General features: G+C 38.7%; 1 protein-coding gene across 7 annotated transcripts in view; it reads right to left on the bottom strand.

Annotated features, from left to right (window-relative positions):
• ROCK2 (Rho associated coiled-coil containing protein kinase 2) overlaps window positions 1-16549 on the bottom strand; it is a 132878-nt gene extending 116329 nt beyond the window's left edge. For 6 of the 7 annotated variants that reach the window (XR_008700553.1, XM_055540919.1, XM_055540917.1 and 3 more), the window contains exon 1: window positions 15941-16549. Coding sequence is in view for 5 of the 7 variants with exons in the window: in XM_055540919.1 (XP_055396894.1) it covers window positions 15941-16081 (141 nt within the window). In the remaining 2 variants the exon portion in view is untranslated. The remainder of the gene's footprint in view (window positions 1-15940) is intronic. The other variant, XM_055540924.1, reaches the window with a different exon arrangement.
• Between the last annotated feature and the right edge of the window lie 1542 nt (window positions 16550-18091).

Below are 18091 nucleotides of genomic sequence, written 5' to 3'. Positions count from 1 at the left end.
TACATATTTTAAAAAGGGTGATAATGGCTTTTTTTGCCTACAAGATTGGCAAATAACATAAAAGGCTGACAATACTCAGCCTACCAAAGACATGGGAGTATGTGTATTCTCATCGCTATTGGAAGGATTCAATTTGCTAGGCAATAAAGATTATTTTGGAATTTTGAACTGCACACACTTAACAATTCCAGTTTTAGAAATCTACAAAAATATTCACACACATGCACAAAAATATTTACAATGATGTCCACTGCAGCATTTTTTATAATGGAAGAAAGCCACCTAAATGCCTATTAATATTGGAATAGTAAAATAAATTATATCAAATGCAGATAATGGAATACTCTACACCTCTTGAAAAGAACTACCTGACTGGACAACCTCCAAAACAAATGAAAAGAAAGCAAATACAGAAAACAGACATAGGATAGCTGCATTTTGGTTTTTAAAAAATAGTAAATATTTGTATATTTTTAATGTAAGGGGGGAAATGAAATATCAATATGATGATACATGCACAGAAAAAGGGAAAGTAATACACTGATGTGTTATAAAGTGGTTGTCAAAAAGACAGGGCTAAGAAAAAAACTTACATTTACTTCTATCATTTTTAATTTTTTACACAGACATGTATTACTTTTGAAGTTAAAAAATTAAGTTTATTTAGTTTTTTTTTTGTAAACTGACACAAGCAGAGAAGGAAAGTGCTCATTCCAGGTAAAAAAAAAAGCTAGGAGTATAAAAGAACATGACTTATTCAGTTACTGCTGAGAGGATGACTGTCTGGTCCTGCTCACTCTCTTCCTTTTCACATCTCTGCAGATAAGCCTCTATCCCCTGAAGCCCACCATCTGTGAGCCATAAACCTCAAGACATTGCCTGCCTATTATGGAGACAGACAGACAAGCACCTGAGCACAGAGACCAACCACAAAATAAAAAAGTCTATGCTGAAGACTTCTAAGAAAAACACTGAAATTTTTTAAAATTTAAAAAGATAAAATCCACTTTCTAATTCATAAATGCCACAACAGAGAAAATGTATAATTTTATCACTGTAACAGTGGCTACCAACAGAACTCTCCCCATATTCATTTCAATTTTGCCTGGATACCGATTCCGTTTTGCTAGCCTGTAGAAATACAAATTCCAATTTCATGAGGTTGTTAAATGGTTGACAATGGACTTATGTAATAAGACCCAGCTCTGTTACCAGATCCTAAATCCCAAAATCAGCTTTGAAATTACATGAGCCAAGAAAATCAGTTACTGATTACAGTGGCCATCAACACAGAATGAGCATATCCTCTTACACTACTGGTGTATATTTTTCTACATGATAAATTAATAATTACCCTGGTATGCCTAAAGACCAGAATCTGTATCAGAGGTAACACGGCAGAACATTGGCAATCTGCAACTTCACACCTGTTCCTAAACTTAACTTCTGTTAAGAAATGCAGGCCAAAAGTTGCTAAATTCAAGCCATAGTTAAGAACTGTTGGTACAACCCAAATGCTCCTATATACCTTATATAAAGTATAATTAACAATTTTGCAAGTGAATAATGCAATGGTTTAAAAATTCTGTCATGACTCTTCCTTACATACTTATGTCAGGATTTCTGAAATTTTACATAAGAACACCAGACTCTGTTTTGATGTTCAATATCATACCTACTGAAAAAGAATAAACGTTAGGAAAAGTGACAATTGCAGTGCAATAAAGTAATCAAAAAAAAATGAATATAAGCAAATATTCACCCAAGGAAACTAATTATCCTCAGTAAATTAAAAAATAAAAATGCTTTTCATTCATAGACTTAATACTTCAGAGAACTTGAGTATGTGTAAATTAATGTGTTACCTTTGTGGGAAAAGCTGGCTAACTAATAACTAACATCAAGAGACTGATTCTGTATGTACATACATACCCTTTTGAAGACAGAGACATATACAAAGAGGCAGTTTTACACACAGTTCTTCAACTGCCTGTAAAGAAGCTAAAGTTCTGTACAGTTTACAGAACACTAGCACATACAGTTTCTCACTGGATTTAATCTTCACATCTCCTTGAGGCAGATGGACGGAGACACAAATTTTATCACTCATGGACAGAAAGACAATTAACAAAACACCTAATTTATTAACATCAGTCTTCTGACTCTAAATCCAGTGTTCTTTCCATTACACTACTCTGCTTCTCTTCTAAAAATACACATGAAAATAATCAAGCCATTTCATTTTTTTCCATCTTTACCACCTTAGACCAGAAAAAATTCTTAAGGAAAAAGTTCATCTGTATTTTCATATTATGAATACAGGTTAAACAGGTTTCATTTTATGGACTTATTTTAGCGGAATTTTACTTACATAAAATAATTTGAAATAAGTCACTATTTACATTCTTAAAATTTTTATTTCACAAATTAAACTTGAACCAAACTGAAAAATCTTGTTTATAAGTGAGAACAAGAAGTAAAGTAAAACACTATGCCAGGGACTTACATTCTCCATATCATCCTGAAAGACAAAACTTCCTTCTCCTAAAATTTAAAATCCCCTCTCCACAATTCCCCCCTCCTATTACTTCCCTCTGAAGGAAATTTCATAAGCCAATTTTAGCTAATTTTTTACTAGTTTCTTATTTATTCTAAATTTGGTTTTATTTGTATCATCCGTTGTTTTCCTATTATGGAAATGTCTTAAATGTGGAAAACAAACCTGTTTTCAGCAATGTCTTCAAAATTTATAATTTTACAGCTTCCTCTTTTATACAAAATATATGCTTGCAGCAGCAGTTGTTTTTCAGAACTAGCAGCAAAATCCTCTAGTTCAGTTTCTAATTATTTTATGTTATATCTTGTTTTAGTGACATTTTTTCACTAGACTGAATACAACATTAACAAAACACATTCATACGCTAATTTTAAATTTTGCAATCATGAATTATACATTCCATTTAAGCTACAGTCAGAAATAACAACCTAGAAATTTTTTTGGCGTAAATATGGAATAAAGAATCATGAAGTCTCAAACTGCATTTTGTCAAGTACTTAGACGGAGAAGGCAATGGCACCCCACTCCAGTACTCTTGCCTGGAAAATCCCATGGACGGAGAAATCTGGTGGGCTGCAGTCCATGGGGTCGCTAAGAGTCGGACACGACCTAGACTTCCCTTTCACTTTTCACTTTCATGCATTGGAGGAGGAAATGGCAACCCACTCCAGTGTTCTTGCCTGGAGAGTCCCAGGGATGGCAGAGCCTGGTGAGCTGCCGTCTCGGGGGTCGCACAGAGTCGGACACGACTGAAGCGACTTAGCAGCAGCAGCAGCAAGTACTTAGAAATGCTAGGAAGCAATACAATACTGAGGTGTTATGGAATAGGGATTCTAATGACTAGTTGTAAAATGTTTCTAAGTCCAAAAACACTTCCAGTGAAAGGTTACTAAATCATATGTAACAAACTTCCAATGGTAACTGCAGAAGTACTGATATATTTAGTCAGTGAAAGAAGAGTCACCCAATTCCAGATTTGTTTCAGGTTTATAGTTTTCTTTCTATTCAGTAATCATTTGGAAAGAATGGATACATCTTAAAAGATAAACTGTTACAAAATTTAAGGCTTTAAAGATACTTATGTATCACCCTAGACTCATAAATAATAATTAATTGTACCTTTGGCCACAATGATGCAGTTTTTTAGCCACAAGATAAAATCGACAAAAAGTGAGTTGCCAAGGATTTCAAATATGAAAAAAAGATTTAAAAAATCATAACTGCTATACCTCTAATAGCTTTACTATTATCACAAGAATCAAAACATGCAAATTTTAATTTGAAACAGGTATACACCCCTTAACCACCAAAATTAAAATGGCCTAAGAGCAGGAAATCTGATATACAAATATTTAAGTGAATGAAAAGTATGGCCACCTTATACACTGTCTATGAATCATGTGGATTTCTCTAATTTTAAATGAAGTGAAAAGAAAATAATTGCAAATAAAGTATATTTTTAAAAATCTAAATAGTAACATGTTAATGACTATTAATGTAACCAATAACTTTGAAGGCTGCTTTGAAAGCAAAATTTCAAAAGTTTAACATAAAGGCTTGAATATTTTACAACTTTTTTTGCTTCCTTGTAAACAAAATTTTTGAATGATTTTACTATTTTTTTCAACATAGATACAATCACAGACATATGCCATTCTGCTTCAGGTGCCATTCTCTGAAGGACCATACATTTCTAGTGAAATTTTTCTTCCTAAATTAAATCAAGGAATAAAAAGACTTCCTATTTTCCCATCATCATTTGTTAAAGTAAAACATCAGAATTATATATTTCTAGGACAATAAGTCTCTGCAAACTGTATTTCCCACTGAAGGGTAAGATGTAATGGTAACATTTCCACATTGAAATTTGTATTGTGTATATTTTACCACAATCTTTTTTTTTTTTTTAATCATTTCTATTTGGTGTATCTTATCTGACTCTCCTTTCAGAAAATCTCAGCAAATTAAATTTTCTTCTAAAATGAGAAAAAGAAAAACATTGGTCTGATTCCTATGGAGCTCTAAAAAAAAATACACTTAAAATGTGATGACTCGTATTTCAGAAAACGTGGCATCTCTCCATATGCCAGAATTTTCCACATATACAATTCTGTGTGCCAGAGATCTCAACCATTGGTTTTTGCTTTTTTCCAATCATTATAAAATGCAACACTACAATGTTTCTCAAACTTTGACCTGCAGATTACCTGCATCAGAATCAACGAATATGTTTGTTTTAATGCAAATTCCTGGCCTCACTACAGGTCATCTACATCAGAAGATCTGACACCATTTCCACCAAGCACCTTCACTGTGCTTCTGACTTTCATCAGATAATTCTGACTTTCTGGCTTCACTGAAACCTCTCTGAGCCACAGATCTAAAAGAAGAAACAAAATTCTCCTTTTCTGAGATACATTTTGGACCCAGTGGCCCCTCTGCCAATCTTTGAATATTGCACCTCTCAGCTCACTTTCCTGTATTTAAAAACCAGATGTGGAACTTTTAAATCTCCTGATCCGAAGGTCACATCACATACCAATTATATTAGAATGGGTGGAGGTGGAATCTGGACATCAATATTTGTAAAATTCTCTAGTACAGTCCTATGTGTAACAAGGTTTGGAAACCACTGCCTTAGCTACTGGCTTTAACAGACACAGATTAGAAAAATCTTAACTAAATACACTATGCTGGTATTAAATTAAGTTTTTAAATTGCCAGATATATGTATATATTTTCATTTTTATTTTAATCCAGTAAGGAATTTTTTTCAATGCATTGGATTAAAGTTTAAGAGTATCTTTTTGAGAGAATGTAAAACAACAACAAAAAAATTGTTTCACGCTGAATGCAACTAATATAGGATCATACCATGCATTTAAAGTTCAGAGAAAAATCTGTTATTTCATTTGCATACTAATTTCAGTGATTATACTTTGGGAAATCATGGAAAAGCCAATACAAAAATTCAAAATTTGTGCTTTAGATATTTAAAAGCACTCCAAATACTCTGTTAACTCCAAGCAAATTTTCCTAAATTTAGAATAGATGGAATATTGTCATTAATATTAAACACTACATTTTGCATTATCTTTTTCCAATTTCTGACTTGGTATCTCACTTCCCTGAAAGAAAATCATAACTTTGATATATTTCCCTCTATTCTTTACTAATTCCCATAGATGATGGTTATATTATACAACCTGTTACCACCACTTGATGAAATCTAATGGCTCATAAAGAAAAAAATTTTTAAATCTTGACTCTTTTAACAAAGGCAAACTAATCAACCATAACACACCATTTTTAATTATTCAATTTCAACCTGCACTTTATCAACTATGTAACACAATAAAGTGCCACACACTGTAACTCTATAATAAGTTATCCCCAAAAAGTGAAGCATTTTTCAAAATCATACTGTTTAGACATTCAATACTTTAAATATTTTTACAGGGTTTCAACATGCAAAAACACATTTCACTACACTTTACAGGCCTCAAAGTTCATGAAAATCGTGCTAATGCACTTTTCTTTTAGAAAAATAAATACTAAACCAAAAATTTTTAAATTCATCTTTAATATATTAAAGCATCTTAAAGATTAAAAGAATAATTTCCCTTCACTGCTCAGAAAAGTCCTATGTGCAGTTATCCTTGATACAAACTCAAAAAAACAAAAACAAAAAAAAAACCCCACAATCATCTAAACTAAAGCTAAAAGGAAAACTTTAATTTCAATAAGCATATTTTTATGACTTCTAAAGGAATCATACTGAAAAGCAAGGCAAAACAGCAGGATCATATCCTGATACAGAATGCACAAATAAGGCAGTTACTATTATATCTGAAAAGAAAGAACACTATTTTGATTAAGTTCCAAAACTCTGCACATAATGTAATCCCCAAAATCAATACCCAATGCCACTTAAAAACAGGAAAAGGCAACATTTGTATCTGTTGTTAAATTCAGATGAGTACTCAAAGTAAAAAAACAAAGATAAGCATAATATACAGTGTTTTAAATATCAATAGTTATCCTTCCCTCATAGGAACCAAGTTACTAAACTGATACTAAGAATTGTTTCCTAATCTTTATGTAAAACAGAAATGTATAAAGATGAACGTTGGGTCCAACAAGAGAGAAATATGCTTATAAGCTTACTTCAGGATGCTCAAAATAATCAAAAAAGAAAAGATGAGCACAGAGCAGAAAGGAGAACCATTTAAAAGCCATATGTTATGTCAGAAGTACTTCAGCTTTAGCTTAGAAATGACCCAACTAGGAGAGACTCTACTGCCATCACAGGGCCTACACAGTTCAACAAGGCTCATTCATTACTTGGAAGAAAAAGGATAATAACAAGGTTTCGTTGTTGTTGTTGTTGTTTTAAAGAAAAGAAAGTGAAAGTTTAGTCACTCAGTCCTGTCTGACTCTTTGCGACCCCATGGATTGTAGACTACCAGGTTCCTCTGTCCATGGGATTTTCCAGGCAGGAGTACTGGAGTGGGGTGCCATTTCCTTCTCCAGAGGATCTTGACGACACAAGGATCAAACCCGGGTCTCTCACATTGTAGGCAGACACTTTACCCCCTGCAAGCCTTGTATTAAATAGGCCTTTCAGGTGGAGACACAGTAGGATAGTTTCACCTACAAAGGGCTCTGATCTGTATTTATCTGCATTCTATTTTTCAACACTAGAATTCATGTGTGATGAACAAAGTTAAATTTCATTTACTATACCATTCTCACGATACATTAGTAAAATATCAAAAGAACAAACAAAATTAGCAAGCACATGAAATAGAGCTCAGCCATCATTTGTCATTAGTAAAACGACTACAGCTGCTATAAACACAAACTCCACACCAAGTGTCCTCTGAGGATGCAGAGAAACTGGGACCCTTATATATTGCTGGTGGGAAGTAAAATCGTGCAGCCAATTCGGAAAACATTTTGTTCACTCCTTAGAAGTTAAGCATAAGCTTACCACATGACCCAGCAATCCTACTTCTTGAAATCTAGTCAAGAGAAATAAAAACATTAAGATGAATTTCTAAGTAAAATGTGGTATATGGAATATTATTCAACAATTTAAAAGAACAAGATATTGATAAATGCTACAACATAAATGAAGCTCAAAAACATTATGCTAGGTGAAAGAAGGCCTTCCCTTGTGGCTCAGCTGGTAAAGAATCTGGCTGCAATGCGGGAGACCTGAGTTTGATCCCTGGGTTGGGAAGATCCCCTGGAGAAGGGAAAGGGTACCCACTCCAGTACTCTGGCCTGGAGAATTCCATGGACTGTATAGTCCATGGGGTCTCAAAGAGTCGGACATGACCGAGTGACTTTCAACACCACCAGGTGAAAGAATCCAGAACAAAGTCTCCATACTGTTTAACTCTGTCTGTATGGAATTTCTGGAAAAGAAAACTTCATAGAAACACAACAGAATCAGTGGTTGGCTGGGGCTGGTAATCAGAATGCTTGATACTATCTGAAGGTTTTTCAAAATAGTCATTCAAAATGACTTGTAATAACACTCTTAAATCCTGATCAAAATCTCTCATGCCCTTGGCTTTGTTTTTAATTCTGCTAACAAATGTGGCCTTACTGTTAATAACAGCCAATATGTCACTTTAAGGAATTTCATCCTGTGAACACATCACTAGCATTTTATCTGCCCTAACTCATGAAAGGCTGTTTCAAACACAGGCATCACCTAGGTACATAAGAAGGAACTGGATATGTTTAACCAGAAGAAAAGTTAAAGAGTAGGAGAGCATGATGAAGGCCATTCAGCCCTCAGAAGCTGTTTTTATCTTACCTAAAACACTGAATAAAATCAGCTTAAATACTCTCCAAGACAAACTGCCTAAGCACAATTCCGAAAATATTCAAATCACAATTCACTTCTCCTGCTTGACTTTCAATTAATTCTACCACCCAAACACAACCCCTCTGCATATATACGTGTTCACTTATCTTCCTGCCTATAGATAGATAAGAAATAAGTGACAAGAACATATATTAATATCAAAGCTTTTACTTGGGGAATACTTAAACATCTCTTCAAGCAGGGATCTATTTCTATAGGTTATCACTTCCATTACTTAAATAAGCATTATTTGTTATTCAACAAATATTACAAGACACAGCAAGAGGAAGAAAAAAAATGACCCATATCCTAAAACAGCTTGTATTCTATCCACCAAATAAAGCCAAAAACTAAGAAGTACATATGACAATACTTAGTCATTCCTCATCACAAACATCCAAATAATTAAGGTAATGGCAAACAAGATCTGCTCCATTTCTATCTAAAGTATTAGCCGGTTCTGCTACTCATTTCCCTGGCTTAAAAAATAACCCCAACAATGAAGTGTTAAAATTTAGTTCCAAGTCTATCATCTTTTGAAAATCTCTATCAACTGCTTTATAACTTAAAAAAATCTGAAACTCTTTTAGAGAATAAAGGAAATTAGATGTTGAGTACTAAGTGATCAGTTTATAACCAAACAAAACAAAACCAAACAAAAAACCTACAGAGCACTCTAGATGGCAGACCTAAACAACCCATACCTTAGCAGAATGAAACAACAAACCATATAAACATTCTTGGACTTAGTTAGAAACACTCCCCAAAAGTTTACCAATAATGAACCAAAAGTGAATCTCAATACTTCCTTTTTTGTCTACCTGTCTGTCTGCCTCTGTCTCTCTCTCTCTCTCTCTCTCTCTCTCACACACACACACACACACACACACACACACACAGAACTGCTAACTATCACGATCCAAATGCTTTCTAAAAAGATAAGTGAGGGTCATCTGGGACACTCAATTGCAGAACTCACAAATATATCTCTATAATTTAATCATACTTCACAGGGGGAAAAAAAAGGTACAAATGATACAGATGAGAGGAAAGGAGAATGACTCCAATCAAGGATAAAAGTGACAGTTTTAGTAGAGTCCCAAATGCCACCATGATTTCATATCAATTGAAATATCAACCTCTATAAAATAAGCTAAGCTACCAACAGAAAATGTTTTGTGTTTTTTTCCCAAAAGCTATATTATAATATGGTGCTCCGAGTCTCCATAGTCTTTTCACCAGTAACCCTTATCACTAACAGCTCATATTTTTGGAATGTAAGCACAGGATAGGATTTTAAATATGGTTGTAGAGATGTAATTTCCATGAAGAAACTCAAGAAGCTCAAATGAAGACCAAATTCATAATCATTACTCTCTCCTTTCTCCCAAGCACCACTCTCCAAATAAAGTTATATGACAGTACAAAGACATAACAGAGGTTCCCAATTAATATTTTGTGAACTATTTGTTCACAAATAGTTAGACAAATAGTAGTTAGACAAACCTCCTGATAAAATTTTTGTACCCCTACTTCATATTTTCTATCAGAATTCCAAATGAAGTAACATTAAAAATAAAACCATTAGAGTACTAAAAGAAAATTCATGTCTATATCATAATTTTGATAATGGAGAATGTCCTAAGCCAGAAAACACTCTACAGTGAGAAGACTAATAAACTTGATTACATAAAAGCTCCTATTATTCATTAAGTATTTAAAAAAATGACAAAGCATAGGTACAGTGTAATTTTACTTCTTTTACATTTAATTTTTTCGGACAGGTATTTATACCAAAATGTGCTCTCTCTATGTGAGAAAACTATGTAGAAGTGTCACTTGCATTTATACCTTTCTTTAGTTTCTAAATTTTCTATAATAAGAACATATTATTTTTATAATTTAAAAAATAACAAATCTTACCTCACTTCAAAAAATAAAATCCATGCTTCCCTGTCTCAACCATTGCTGCCTGCTCATTTCCTTCAAGTAAAATGATACAAATTAAAAATTAAAGAATTTTGAATAGAGCATGGGTTAAAGAATAGGACCATGACTAAGGACTTGACGTAGTTACTAAGTTGATAAAAAAAAAAGCACCTATCAGTAAACTGATTTTCAACAAAGGTACCAAGCAAGGCAATCCAATAAGAAAAGAAAAACATTTTTTTACAAATTGCTGCTGGTGACTATACTGTCCAGTAACAACACTGTACAGATGACCTGAAAGATGCTGAGAGTAAATCTTAAATACTCTCAAGATGACAACACCAATACAGTAATTATGTGAGGTAAAGGATGTTTTAGCTAACTTTACTGTGGTAAACATTAGGTAGTATTGTGTATCCCATGTACACCTTATACATATACAATGTTACATGTCAATAATATCTCAATAAAGCTGTGGAAAAAATGTTGCTGAATAAGCTAAGTAACTGGATTTGGGGAATATGAGGAAAAACATTCACATTGCACACTAAAACTGGCTTAACATATTATTCTAGACCTAAAAGTAAAACAATAAAGCTTCTAAAAGAAAGTAAAGGAAAATTTCTTGAAACATGGGAATAGACAATAGTCTTTCAAGCAGAAAAAGCAGTAACAATTTAAAAAAATGTAATTAACCACCTTGCCATATATTTGACAAAAAAACTGATACATAAACAGCTTGTGTAACTCAAAAATAAAGAATATTAATTTTTCAAATGGACGAAAGATTTGAACAAATGCTTCACAGAAGATATACAAATGTCCAGTTACGTGCATAAAAAAGTACATCATTAGTCATCAGAAAAATGCAAATGAAAGTCACAATCAGATACCACTACCCACCCACAGAATGGCTAACCTTTAAGATTCAGTGTTGGGAAGGAACTGGAACTCTCCCAGGTCGCTGTGTGAATGTAAAATGGTATGACCACTTTAGGAAAAGATCTGACAGTTAGTTATATTAAAAAACAAAAACAAAAACAAAAAAACAACCTAAAGATACACTTACCCTATGACCTAGTAATGCCACTGCTAGGTATTTAACTCAAGAGAAATGAAAATGTGTCCTCACAAACTTACTGCTAGATTGCTTATAGTAAGCTTTATTAAAAGCTAAAGTATATTATACAAAATAGCCAAAAACTGAAAACAACCCAGGCATCCATTAACAGAAGATGCCTAACAAATAGTGCATTATACATACAATAGAATGCTAGTTAGCAATAAAAAAAGGAACAAACTGCTGATACACAAAACATGGATGAATCTCAAAATCTATCCTGAACTAAAGAAGCCAGATATGAGTACATACTATGGATTCCATTTATACAAAGTTCTAGAAAAGGCAGAAGTAATCTTTAGCACCATTCTGCATGCTATATTCTCTCAGTATGCTTGGAATACTTCAGAATTTGAAATTGCAAAACAGAACTATCTGATCAGGACTTAACCAAAACAACGGACAACAACTTAGGCTTCAAGATAATTATCCACTATTTCTTTACAGCTTTTTAAGATGTGTGTTAAGTCAGTACTTCCTTACTTAGTCTGTGCTGGCCTTACCTTGGAGCAAGATGTTTCCAAATTCAGAATATTTGGATTTTAAAATAGTAATAAAGTACATATACTATGTACAGTATAGTCCCCAAAACTCTGGGGAGTCTGGGGTAGCATCCTGAAATCAAACGCTATTATTTCTCTCGTGCTCAGTAGCTCAGTCGTGTCCGACTCTATGATCCCATGGATTGTAGCCCACCAGGCTCCTCTGTCCATGGGATTCTCCAGGCAAGATTACTGGAGTGGGTTGCCATTTCCTCCTCCAGGGGCTCTTGCCGACCCAAAGATTGAGTCCCTGCCTCGTGCATTGGCAGCCGGATTCTTTACCACTGAGCCACCTGGGAAACCCCAATGTTTCTCCAGGGGAAGCTATTATTATTTACACCAAGAGAAATAAACCGCCTAAAATACTGTAACATCAGATCAGGACAGATGTTACATCAAATAAGCTTTAGCAAAAACCACTGTGATAAAAAATATTTTCACAGTTTACAGGTTTAATAAAAATGAATCAAATGAAGTGTTTTGTATTCTAAGTTACTGAAAATCCTAAGTTTTTAATCACCTTTTCCCATCAACACAAGCCTAGCGGAACACTTTACCCAAGCCTGAATCCCAGGGGTTACAATAATCATTTACTCTTTAAAATAATAAATCAAAGCACAAACGCACAAACCGTTAGAAAGACATCTCTCCAGCACAACACTAAAGGACAATTCTTTTTACTGTAATATTTGGGTAAGCAGTATGGGAGCTTAGTCTTGACAACAAAACATGGGTATATACTCAAAAGTTTCAAACAACGAAAAAGCATACTACTGAAGATCCTTCCCTCCGGCGGGGGTGGGGGGGGGGGGTAGGGGGCGCAGATACTACAGAAGCAAATCTCAAAACTCTGTTTTTAAGTAATAGCTAGCAACTTACAATCTGCAGCCACAAAAGGGATATATGCTCTTCAGATTAATCTGAAGGATCCACATAAAGCCTCTTTAAAACGAGCCACAGCAGAGGAAAAAAAGACACTTTGGTCTCTGTACTGACTGTCTTAGAATTCAGATATATCTATGCTTGGTGACTGCTAGCACTTTTCTGATGGCAAATTCAAAACATAATGTTATTCATTCAAAATTTTATAGCAAGAAACAGCTGCCAATAGAACCATTTTCCTTTTCAAAGGAAATTAAAAGCACTTACCTAAAAATATGCTAAATGCACAGAGAAGTGAGCTAAATTTAATAAGCACTACTATGTACCAAGCACTGAGCTAAGCACTTTTACATGTTATCTCATAGAATACTTTTTCCAACAGTTTTAAATTCAAGGCCTAGCCTACAGTACCTATAATAGTAACTATTATAATAGTAACTTCTGGTATACTTCACCTCTTAGTTTTGTCACCTTAGGCAGTATATAATTTTAAATGGTACTTTCTAAGCTCCAAAATAAGTAACTAAGATTTGTGGCTGTGTTTTTATCATATTACTTTAAATTGTCTCTGTTAAAGAAAAAATATTAATATTTTCTATAATAAAATCAAAAGAAATGCCATTTACAGTAAAACAATGATCAATTGTGACAATGAAGGTTAAACAGTAAGGTTTTAAATCTTTAAAGTGACCCTCACCATCATTTTTGGAAATATGCTTTTATAACACTTTTAAAAAATTAACTCATGGAATTTCTGTTTGGAAGGAAGAAAAAGTCCTAGAGATGGATAGTGGTGATATTTGCACAAAAATGTGAATGTAATGCCACTGAAGTGTACATTTAAAATGGTTAAAACAGTAAATTATGTTATGGACAGGCTGTGTGCGTGATCAGGCACTCAATTGTGTTCGACTCTTTTCAACCCATGGACTGTAGTCCACCAAGTTCCTCCATCCATGGAATTTTCCAGGCAAGCATACTGAAGTAGGTTGCCATTTCCTACTTCAGGGAATCTTCAAACCTATGTCTCCTGCATTACCACATTTTTAAAAATCAATTCATTCTACTATTTGATATAATTAAATATACAGGTTTAAAGCTAACACTGTAAATAACATGGTTTAAAAAAAAAAATCTTCAGCTTGTCATTCTACAGGAGAAACACCAGCAACCTCAAAGAGTAAAGGACACTTTGGAGCCTGATAAGATTTACTGCAACCCAGAACCATAACAGTTAATCAGCTAAAAACAGCAAAGATGAAACCTGTCCAGTCAGCAGCATGTGATGTCCTACTAGCAGTATGTTACCTTAATAAAGGTGTAAAGTGTCTTGGCTGATCCAGGCACTCAATAAATGAATGGACCAGGCAGTTTACTGAGCATGTGTAATGCTTCGTTTTTTAAAAAGCAGCCTTCATTTTAATAATTTAGAAAACACTTAAATAATGTATGATCATAAATAGCTTAGGCTCAAGCTCATAATGACCCTAATAATTAACATCAGTAAAGCCTAAGAGATGAAAGTGCAAAAAATTTCTATCTGAGGTTGAATATGAACCTGATGAATACTTGAGATTTGCTGTACTATTTTTAACTGAACTTTCTGGCCTTAGGTCAGAGTTTTGCTAGCAAAATACCAAAGTGAAAATGCTGGGAGTGAAGCCCAGAGTCTCTGCTCTGGTCTAGGAAAAGCTATGCCCTTCATGCAACCAACCCTATCCCCAATCGAAGACTTTGAAACACTATCAGAGTGTCATGCTCCCATGAAAACATATGAACAACACACTGACGTGAAAATCAGTAAAAGGAAATGTCAAACACGTCTGACACACTACATCACTACATTCTGTGCACTGTACAGAAAGACACTCTTTAGTCAGTTCCTGCACTTGGGCCAAACGGGACTGAGTCACTCCGTAAATGATTCCAGAAACCTCAAAGGATAACCAACAGCTTCTGAAGGAAAGTCAGTCAGTCACTGGAAAGGGAAGAGACAGTTTTTCTCATCATATAGTCAATAGATTTCTGTCAGGGAGTAGAACAGGCATTCTGGAAGGAAATACCTAAAGGATCCAAGGATCCCCTACCCGAATTCTAATTGTCCAGAGCTAATGTAACATCCAGCACATCTTTTTCACTTTCTTCTCCTCCCCAGGGTAAAAACCTACACCCCCTACCTTTTCCCATAAATGCATCTCTATTGCATACTAATCAAAGAGTCTGTAAAATACAACAGTCTATCCTAACAAAAGCAATAAATAAATAAGCATTCTACAGTGCATTTCTGATCAATCTTGTTGCTTTCTCAAACAAAGCCAACTAGCAGACTTTACATGGCTATTAATTGGGATCTTCAAGGCCATCTCAGGAAAGAACAATGAAAAGGAGAGACTGATAGTACACTACGATTCAAGTGAATTCTATAGCTCCCGGGCAATAATCGCGGAAATTAAATTTACAGAAATTGAAATGCACTGAATTGTAACGATTAATGTTCACAGACAACCGAAAACATGGAAACTTCAGGCTGTGTGTTACCAGATTTCAGACTGAACTCTTTGTCATGTACCCGAGGTAAGGACACCCCGTAGGGACAGCCACCGGGTTTCTCTCTTGCTCCGACCCGTGTCCCCAGGCAGCATGACGCTCTTTCAGATGGGCTAGCCTGGGGTCTGATGGACTGCAGATCTCCCCACCGGATCCCCCCCCAGACCCACAGGGCAGGAGGGAAGAAAAAGAGGGGTGCTTCCTCCCAGCGCTCCAAGACCGGGGCAGCCACGGGTGACACCAGCTCCAGGAGGCAGAAGAGAAGAATCCAAGGTGGGTCTCTCTACTCCCGGAACTCGGTCGCAGAACTGTCTGGTCTCCCCGACCCGGGGCCCGGCTGCCGGGAAGCTGGGCAGGGTGGGGCGAGACCTCCCCCCCGCCGCCCGCCCCCACCGCTGGGTGGGCACAGAGGGGTGGGCAGTCGGAGCAATCTACGATTCGAGCGGTCATCAGGGAGGGCTCCCGAGCCCCCGGCCACATACCAGCAAGCTCTCCACGTTGATGGGCGAACGCGGGTCTCGGATCAGCGCTTCCAGCTTCCTCTGGCGGCTCGCGCCCGCGCCATCCCCCGACACGGCCTCGGGGGCGCCGGGCATCTTCCCCGTCGGCGGGGGCCGGCTCATGCCGCCGCCAGGCCCGCACTCGGCTCCCCGCGCTCCGGCCCTGCCGGCCTCGGGGCCTACCGCCGCCCTCGAACCACCGGTTCCGGCCGGGGCTCCGCCCGGGCCCACCGCGCGCCTCGAGCTCAGCGCCCCGGGGCCTTGGGGCTGTTGGAGGCCCGCCCGGCCCCGGGAGCAGCGCGGAGCAGACGGCGTCCCCGCCCCTCAGTCAGATTCGCGCCGCCCGGTCCACTCCTCCGCCGCGAGCTCCCTCAGGACTCCGAGGGCGGGAGCGGGGAAGTGGCGCCGCCACCGCCGAGCCCCCCGGCGGCTGTCCCGCCCTCTGGGGGCTCCGGGAAGCTGAAGCCCGGGTTCCAGACAACTACGGCCGCGGCCAGCTGGCTCCCATGACCGCTGGCGGCCGCCCGCGCCCCTCACACACTCCCGCGCGGCGCCCGTCTCCGGCCGCGCGCAGCCGCTACCCACAAGCCCCTCGGGCCGCGGCTGGCGGCGCGCCCCCGCGCTCGCCCCGCCCCGCGCGCTCCCGGCCCCGCCCCCCGCGCGCCGCCGCCGCCTCCCGCCGGCCTCCGCCTCCGCACGGCCGTTTCCTCGTTTTTTTGTTTTTTGTTTTTTATCGTTTCCTCCTGTCTGCTTGGCTTCGCATTTCTCCTTTTTCAGCCTCCTTCCTTCTCTGTGTCCCCCTCCCCTTGTTGATTCTCACAGGGTAAACGGTCGGGCGGCGCGCGGTCACCGCCTTGCCGGACCCGCGAGCTGCAGCTGAGGGGAGGGGAGAGTGCACCTGGGAGCTCGGGGGTCGGGCCCTCCCTACCGCCGCCGGCTCCCTCAGCTCCCGCCGGCCCCTGCCCGGGTGACCGACCCCACGGACTCGGAGGCCCACCGCACCCACCCCCGCGGCGCCTCGAGGGCACCCGGCTGCACCCGGCGCGGGGCCCGGAGGCCGGGGTGGGGGGGTGGGGGGATGGGCGGCTCGGCGCCCCCCGCCCCCGCCCGGCTCAGCTGACTCAGCGCGCAGCTATGCGCTGCCTTGCATCACCCGCGCCGGAATAATAGCTGCAGCTCCGTGGCTGCCCTCGCGTGCGGAGCTCCGCGCTCGCGAGGGGCCGCCTGGGCCACGGGGATGGTAGTGGAAGGGCTGGGAGCGCGTGCCTAGGACTCGAAAACGGGACGAGGAACGGGCGGGTGGAATGCGAGTCCTGCGGCAGGAGGGCCTGGAAGCGCTGCTTGTTCCCCCTCGCCCCAGGGCAGGCGTCCCGGGACTGCCCAATACCTCGCTGCGCCTCCCTTAATTGTCGTTCTCCCCAGCTGGGCTTCAACACCCGACCATGAAAAGAACGAGAGGGGCCATAGAAAAACTGCTTTCCCTCCGCAGACCTCGAGCTGTTGGGCTTTTTTTTTGGGGGGGGGGGGGGTGGCGGAAGATGGGCGGTCAGAGGGGCCGCCGCTTGTCCACATTCCTGCCTTCTCCGGCCTGCGCCATTGGTCAGATCCACCCAGGGCGCAATCTGAAAAATATGTGCCAAGAGCTGTAAAGCTGTTCATTGAGCCCCTTTGACCCAGTAAACCCATTTAAGGAAGTCCATTTCTAAGGAAATGATCCCAGGGGGGGGTGGGGGGAGAACTTGCATAAAGATGTTTACAACAGGGCTGTTCAGAATGTCTATAATGACCAAAACCTGGGAAGGGACCCAGTTGTCCAACGCTTGGGGGATAATCCAAACAAGCTCTGTCACATTAACAGAAGGAATCCTAGCAGGTATACAGGATTCAAGTCAAGCACGTCAAATTTTGGCAAGTACATGAAAAGATGTATTGGAAATAAGGTTAAATAAAACAACGAAGACAAATAATTTGTACACACCACTCAAAACTAAAATGAGCAGCCTTATGAAGAGGATGTGAATACAGTTGTTGTTAAGTAAATAGGATCTCTTTTCCTTTCTAAAAGATGCTTAAGAGAACACTTAAATTTCAAAAATTGAAAAACTATACTAAGATACAGGGGCCACTCCAAAA

The sequence above is a fragment of the Bubalus kerabau genome, chromosome 11, assembly GCF_029407905.1.
Source record: "Bubalus kerabau isolate K-KA32 ecotype Philippines breed swamp buffalo chromosome 11, PCC_UOA_SB_1v2, whole genome shotgun sequence".
NCBI lineage: Eukaryota > Metazoa > Chordata > Mammalia > Artiodactyla > Bovidae > Bubalus > Bubalus kerabau.
Note: the sequence above shows the minus strand (reverse complement) of the source record. Positions and strands in the feature narration are given on the sequence as shown.